The following is an 8,311-nucleotide window of genomic DNA, read 5'->3' on the forward strand; positions in this document are numbered from 1 at the left end:
GAACTCAGGCTCTAGGGGAAACGTTCTCTCTGTGTGGACTCTGGGGGAAGGACTGTCTGCTTTCCTTGGAGAGCACGTGTGCAGGGACTGGGAGGTTCCCAGTGGAAGTACTCCTGTTCCAATGCCACACTCTGTTCCTGGCTTTTCTTTGTTAGTAATATTGAGATCTCTGCTTTTCTGCTTGCTTCTCTCTCCTTTTATCATGAGATAAAACGTGATACAGATTGCACCCTAGGGAAACTCCTCTTATATTTATGAGGGATGGGGCCTGAATAAGGGTGTTGCAGCCCAGCATAATTCCCATACAATGGATTGAATGATCATATCAGATCTATCATGGTGAATAATCACATAATTACATAACAGACAAACCACTGAGAAGCATGATGTAGACACGATGCTGCAGACTTTTGGGTACACGGTCCTATTCATAACAACTTTCTCACATAAAACAATAAAACAGAACAATTTAAGTTTCATTTTAGAGATATTTTCCCCAACCACTTGGCTGATCATTTCCACAAAGCGTAATGCATTGGTTTAAAAACCCAGATTGATTAATAAATAAAACATTTCTTTTTTAAAAAACCTTAAATAAGTTTCAAGCAATGCAATGTCCTTTGATTTTTTTACATGTAACAATTTTATTTTTACAGATACTAATTAATTTTGAACAACAGTTCAACTTTTGAACTGTTTTGAATTCAAGTTCAACTTTGGAATTGGACTTACTGGCAGCCTTGGCTCACTTCGGCACCTTCGAACCGGCCTCCTCCATGTAGACATCAGGGATCATACCCATCTTTGAGCTGACCATGTGTACGGTGTTCTTGTTAAACAACTTGTATTCATACAGGATTAACTGTTCCCAGAAGCCATTGTTGGGATGGATCCTGGGTCGGCAAGACTTGGTCCAAGTGTAGGCTTGCAGCAGCGACATGCAGTGGTATTTCATGAGATAAGCAAAGCACAGCGCTGCTGAGCGGCTAACCCCAGCAGCACAGTGTAGCAGTGTATGGCCTAGCTTCATTCCTACTGTATGAATATGATCCGCAACAGGGTCAAAGTAGTTGTAGAGGCTAGAACTGGGTGTATCCTCTACAGGAATCTTCACGTACTGGATGCCGTCGTAGTACTTGTTCACCACGTCCACCGTTGCGTTGATAACTGAAGTGATATTAAAGCTGGACAGCATGGCCTTGCTGTTAGCTGCTGCAGCATTACTGATGAATAAGCAGCGGGTGATCTGAGTTGGGCACTCAACTGAGGTCTGCTGTAACGGAGGGAGACGCTGAGGTTCCATCTTCAAGGTCTCGGATCTCAGGGTTTACTGCGCAGATCAGTTTGGAGCATCACTCTTTCAAGGCAGGCGAGTTGAATCAGGCAGCAGCTGCACCACGAAGTCTTAGGCAGGAGTCTGGGGGAGAGGGGCCTGAGATATACTGACCTGACATCACAATCCCCAATATCTGACCTTCTGGTTTCCATGGAAATGGCAGCACCGCTGAGGAAAGCCTCATTGGTTACTGTGTGGTGCCAGGCCTTCAGAGATACCCGGTCTTTTTTCTTCAAAAGAGTTTATTTCGCAGACCCAAATTCTCATTTTTCTTGACTTTAAAAAAAAGTTATGTTGCAATATTTTTATTTTATGCTTCAATTGTAGATCCACACAAACCACAATGTCTTTTAAAAAAGTTTTTTGGACATAATTTACTTAACATACAATTCAACAGTTTGAATATATTAAAAAGGTGTGCAATCTTCATAAAATTGAATTTTAGAACATATTGTTCATAACCCTAAGAAATTAATTATATATTGTCTGTATAGATTTACCTATCTTGGGTTTCATATAAAGAAAACCATCCCCCCCCAAAAAAAGACCTACAACAATAATAAGAAAAGAAGACACAGAGAAACCTTAATCCTAAAGAAAGCAGAAAATTATAAAAATTAGGAGCCCTGATGGATAGTGATTACCAGTTTGGCAGTTCACAGCAAAGTCAGGAGTTGGAAATTACCAGCCTCACTTTTTTATAATTAAATAACTTGGGGGGGGCGGCTTTTAAAACTCTTACCACAAGCCATACATTCATCCCTTGTGTGAAGCACATTTGCACATATGCTGCAATAATTATTTTCCAAGCATTTTCTTTCTACTTGAGCCCTTGATATCAACTCCTCATTTTCCCCTCCCTCCCCCACCTGCCCTCACTCATGAACCCATGATAAGTTATAGCTTATTATTTTCATATCTTATATGGTCCTCTGTTGTCCTTCACCCACTTTTCTATTGTTTGTTGCAGTGGGAGGGAGTTACATGTTGATCTTTGTGATCAATTCCCCTTTCCTCCCCCCACTTTCCCCTAATCTTCCTGGTATCTCTATTCTCATTGTTGGCCTTGAGGTGTTTATCTATCCTGGATTTCCTGTTGTGCATGTTCTGGTCTACTCTGATTTGTAAGGTAGAACCGAGGTCATGATAGTGGGGGGAAGGCAATATTAAAGAACTAGAAGAAAGTTGTGTGTTTCATCGATGCTATACTGCGCCCTGAGTGGCTCATCTCTTCCTTGTGACCCTTCTGTGAGGCGATGTCTAAGTGTGTACAGATGGGCTTTGAGTCCCAAGTCTACACACACACACACATATCCTCTCTCTCTCTCTCTCTCTCATTGGGCATGCTTTTGTTCTGGGTCTTAGGTAACTGATACCTGATCCCATGGACACCTCATGATCACACAGGCTGGTGTGCTTCTTCCATGTGGAATTTACTGCTTCTGAGCTAGATGGCTACTTGTTTATCTTCAAGCCTTTACGACCTCAGATACTTTATCTTTAGATATCTGGTCACCATCAGCTTTCTTAACACATTTGCTTATGCACCCATTTTGTCTTCAGTGATTGTATTGGGAAGGTGAGCATCACTGAATGCCGGACTATTACGACCAAGTGTTCTTGTGTCGAGGGAGTACTTGAGTCAGGCCCAATGTTCATCTGTAATTTTATTTATTTTTATTAATCATTTTATTGGGAGCTCATACAATGCTTATCATAATCTATACATACACCTATTGTGTCAAGCACATTTGCAAATTTGTTGCCATCAGCATTCTCAAAACATCTGCTTTCCACTCTCATTTGTTTACCCTCCCTCCACGTTCCTCCCTCCCTCATGAACCCTTGACAATTTACAAATCATTATTATTTTGTCATGTCGTACACTGTCTAACGTCTCACTTCACCGGCTTTTCTGTTGACCGACCTCCAGAGAGGAGGTTATATGTAGATCCTTGGAATTTGTTCCCCCTTTCTAGACCCACCTTCTCTCCACCCTCCCGGTATCACCACTCTCACCACTCACCTGAGGGGTTCCTTTAATTCTTAGCATATAGATATAAGTGTATGGATCTATTCCCCTCTTGTTATATATAAATATATTTATATGTGTACATGCTTGTATTTAGACCTCTAGAAAATATCTTTTGCCACTTGGTTCTTTCCTCTATTTCCTTTTACTATCCTTTTGTCCCACATTATTCTTCAGCCTTCATTTGGGTTTAATAATTCCACACTGCTACATTGCCCTTGAATAAGCCCAACTAGGCAACCTATGCCTTACTGTCCATTGATTTTAGTTCACCTGTTGTTCCCTTGTCCCTGGATTGGTTCCAGGCCCCCTTCCTTTCTGCCACCTCCCCTTCTCCCATAACCCCCCGGAAACATTGGTCCCATTCTTTTCATCTCCAAATTGTTTATGTTGCCTAACTTATCTAGATAGACATGCAGAGAAATTAATAAGCGCAAAAACCAGGCAAAGCCAAACAAAACAACAAAGGAAGTCAAAACCAACAACAACAAATCCAACACAAAAATAACAATAACAAAATGAAAGCCACAGACAAAAATGGAAAAGCCTGTAAATAGTTCAAGTTCAGTTTGTTGGCCTTTATGAGTGTTTTCCAGTCGAGTTTGATGGGGTGCCACACTTTCTCCAAAGTATGCTTTTGGTATTCCCCAGGGGTTTCATCACTTTGCTCCCCTTGCTGCTCTGTTGCATGTCCTTACTGTTTCGCCCCAGTGTGATGTGGTGAGATTAGGCACAGTTCCTGCACTGTGTCTCCAGTATTGTCCCCCATAGCACTATGATTCAGTGAGCGACGTCATGACTCATGGTGGGGCTGGCCCTATGGTCCTGTTTGCATTGTCTGCTCTAAGTAGTAATATCGTCCTTTGAGCTTGGTGGGCCAGGATGTGTTCCCCTGCATCTCCATGCCTCTTCACTTCCTCTGTGTGCTTTAATCAGAAGTGCCTCTCCCCAAGCTGTAGCTTCAGTGCAGTCCTCTGAAGTGCATTCTTCTGTGTGTGTGTATGGGGGAGGGGGGTTTCCCCATAGTTAGGATTCGGGCTGGCCCCACAGACCTCTGTATTGGTTCCCTAGCACATGCCGGTATGTGGTATTCACATCTTGGTGCATTGGGTTGAAGCCTGGTCTCTTTCTCCCTCTCCCTGGGAGATAAATAAAATACACGTCCCTTGGGTGGGATAGTGCCCTACCTCCCCCCACGTCTATTTTTTTAATCTTTCTTTCCTCCTCCTTTTTAGTTGGCTGCCATATGTATTGGGTTTGGCCCCTGCCATTGTACCTGGACCTCACTCCAGGAATGTATGTATATAGAAGCTTTTCCCCCATGCCCCCTTTTTTTAAGTTTACCTCAGTGGACTAATTTTTTACATGTCCTTTTGTGCTTGGCTTACTTTGCTTAGCATGATTTCCTCTAGTTCTTCCCATGCATATGGACATGTGCTTCATGCATTCATCGCTGATTTTTAGGGATGCATAGTACTCCGTTGTGAGTATGTACCACAGTGTTTTTTATCCATTCGTCTGTTGATGGAAATTTGGGTTGTTTCCGACTCTTTTCGATTGTGAACTGTGCCTCGATGAACATTGGAGCACATTAGTCTGGCAGTGATTTCTTTATTGCCTCTTCTGGATATATGCCCAGTAGGATTGCTGGGCTGCATAGCAGCTCAATTTCCATCTCTTTCAGATATTTCCAAATCTATTTACATAATGCCTGTACATACCTACAGGGCCACCAGCAGTGGGAGAGAGTTCCTATCTCACCACAGCCCCTCCAACACTTGTTACTTTCTGAATTTTTGAATTGGGCTATCTTTGCCGGTGCTAAGTGGTAACTCATAATTGTTTTAATTTGCATTTGTCTTATGGCTAATGATCAGGAGCCTTTTCTCATATGTTTATTGGCCATTTGGAATTCTTCCCTTGTGAAACTTCTGTTCAGGTCCTTTGTCCACCTCCTTAGTAGGCAGTTAGTTTGTATCTTATTGTAAGCTAGCAAATTATTGTAGATTATAGTAATAAGGCCTTTGTCTGATGTGCCATTGCTCAAGAAGTTTTCCAGTCGGGGGGCTCTCTTATTACTCTCTTGGTGATTTCAGTCTATGTCCAGAGGTGTTTTATCTTCAGTATATTCCACTTGTCAATTTATGACTCCTCTGTATTTGTATTCTTCCCAATTTCCTATAGCCTATGTACTCCCTGCGCCATGGTTCTCAGGTTTTTCCCAAATTCCCCAATAAAGGCCCTAAAAAGAAAAGGGTTTAACCCAAAGGCCGGGAACCAACCTGAAATTAAAACTGGGGAAGGAAGGAAGGAAAGCGCCTGCCTCAATTTTCCAAAAGGAAGAAAACAATTTTTTCCCACAACAACTAACGAAAAAGGCAACCCCCCCCCATTTGATATTTTTTGGGCCCTTATCAAAAATCAGTTGTCTGTATGCTGATGTTTTTATTTCAGGTTTTTCAGCTCTTTTCCATTGGTTTGAATATCTGTCCTTATATCTGTACCACACTGTTTTGACCACCGTGGCTTTATCATATGTTCTAAAGTCAGGTAGCGCAAGCCCTCCCACTTTGTCCTTCTTCTTGAAGACTTCTCTGCTAATTCTGGGCTTCTTGCCTCTCCATATGAAGTTGGTAATCAGTGTTTCCAATTCTTTGATAAAGGATGATGGTACTCGTATTGGGATAGCATTAAATTTATATAGTGCCTTGGGCAGAACTGACATCTTTACTATATTGAGTCTTCCAATCCAAGAGCGTGGGATATTCTTCCACTTGTTGAGGTCACTCTTGGTTTCTTGTAATAGTGTTCTGTAGTTTTCCTCATACAAATCACTTGTGTTTTTAGTCAGGTATATCCCTAGATATTTCCATTTGTGCTTGGCTATTCTAAAGGGCACTACCTTATTAATTGCCCCTTCAGTGAACTTGTTTGTTGTTTATAGCAGTCCAATAGACTTCTGTTTGTTGATCTTGCATCCTGCCACTCTGCCATATTCCTCTATAGCTTCCAATACTCCACTTGTGGAGTTATGGGGATTTTCAATATATAAATTCATAATATCTGCAAATAATTACAGTTTTGCCTCTTCCTTCCCCAAACTAATACATTTGATATCTTTTCTTTGTCTTATGTGGCCAACTAGGACCCCCAGTACTATGTTAAATAGGAGTTGGGACAAGGGGCATCCTTGTTTGATCCCCTTTTTCAGTAGAATTTTTTCCTCTTTTCTCCATTGATTACCAGGTTGGGTGTTGGTTTTTCATATATGAGATGTATAATATTGAGGAATTTTCCTTCCGTTCCTAGCTTCTTGAGTGTCTTAAACAGGAATGGGTGTCTGATGTTGTCGAATGCTTTTTCCACATCTATCAATATTATCATGTGGTTCTTATAATTTTTCATGTCAATGTGGTGAATAATACTAATGGTCTTTCATATATTGAACCATCCCTGCACCCCTGGTATGAATCCCACTTGGTCATCATGAATTTCTTTTAACATGATTTTGCATTCTGTTGGCCAATATTTTGTTAAGGATTTTTGTATCGATGTTCATTAGTGATATTGGTTTGTAGTTTTCAATTCATGTAGGATCCTTCCTCACCGTAGGTATCAGTTATATTAGCTTCATAGAAAGAGTTTAGAAATTTTCTGTCTTTTCTATGTTCTGGAAGAATTTGTGTAGGATTGGTGTCAGTTCTTCCCTGGATGCTTGGTAGAATTCTCCCATGAAACCATCTGATCCGGGGTTTTTTTGGATTGGTAATCACTTTTTAACCTTGTCTATATCTTATATTGCTAGGGTCCTGTTGAGTTTCTTGATGTCCATCTAGATTAGTCTAGAGAGAGATTGTTTTTCCAAATATTTGTCATGTCTCCAAGTTGTTGAATTTGTTAGAGTTCAGGCCTTCAAAATACTGTGTAATTATCCTTTTGATAATTATCCTTTTGATTTCAATTTGGCCCCCTGTTTCATCCCTCATTACTTGCTATTGAAATTCTTTCCTTCCTTTCTTTGTTTAGGTGTTCCAGCGGTCCAATTCTGTTAATCCTTTCAAAGAACCAACTTTTAGCTGCATTAATTTTTTCCATAATTTTCCTTGTTTTCCCTGTTCTGTATCTCAGCGCTGATTTTTCACATTACTTTCCGTTGGCTATTAGCAGGATTGCTCTGTTGACTCTGCTCTAACTGGTGTAATTTTGGGGCCAGCATATCAACCATAAGTCTCTCTTCCTTTTACATGTGCGCATGTATTGCTATCAGACTTCCTCTGATAAGTGCCCTTGCTATATCCCAAAGGTTTTGGTAAGTCATATTTTCATTCTCAACTCTGATCTGGGCCAATATCCTCTCCTTTTGCAATAGAGAGTTATTCATCCCTGAATTGTTTGCCCTTGTTTTCTTCGTCATCCTTTTTTTGATTTCCAGCCTTATGTTATAGTGGTCAGAGAAAAAATCTGCATAAACTATATGGTTTTATTTGCTCAGGTTCCACTTGTGTCCCAGCATGTGATCTATCTCTGCATATGTGCCATGTGGACTTGGAAGGAATGTGAATTGTTTTGCATTTGAGTGGAAAGCTCTGAAAATATCTATCGGGGCAAATCATCCAATAGTGCTGTTTAAATCAGTAGCCTTCTTTTTAAGTTTCTTTTCCTGTGATCTATTTTATTCAGAGAGTGATGTATTAAAGTCACCTAATATAATTTTTGAGCCTGTGGTTTCTTTTTCATCTCCTGGTCTGTTTGATTTACAAATTTCACTGGTCTCTCATTAAACACGTACATATTTATTTCACTCCCTGGTTCATGGTCTACTGTTCCCTTGAGAATTATATAGTGCACCTCCTTGTCTCTTGTTATGACTTGCACCTTGAGATCAATTTTATCAGAGGTCTCTGTGAGGTCACAATTTTATCTGTGGACTTTGGGATGTCATC

General features: G+C 40.6%; 1 protein-coding gene across 1 annotated transcript; it reads right to left on the reverse strand.

Moving 5' to 3' along the window:
* Positions 1-745: 745 nt before the first annotated feature.
* Positions 746-1,303, reverse strand: LOC101656092 (dual specificity protein phosphatase 18-like). Its single transcript, XM_004711216.1, has one exon. It carries the CDS (start codon positions 1,301-1,303, stop codon positions 746-748), a length of 558 nt encoding a protein of 185 aa, XP_004711273.1.
* Positions 1,304-8,311: the final 7,008 nt, after the last annotated feature.

This window comes from Echinops telfairi, unplaced genomic scaffold (assembly GCF_000313985.2).
Source record: "Echinops telfairi isolate 266 unplaced genomic scaffold, ASM31398v2 ScPeMD7_44;HRSCAF=162, whole genome shotgun sequence".
Lineage (NCBI taxonomy): Eukaryota > Metazoa > Chordata > Mammalia > Afrosoricida > Tenrecidae > Echinops > Echinops telfairi.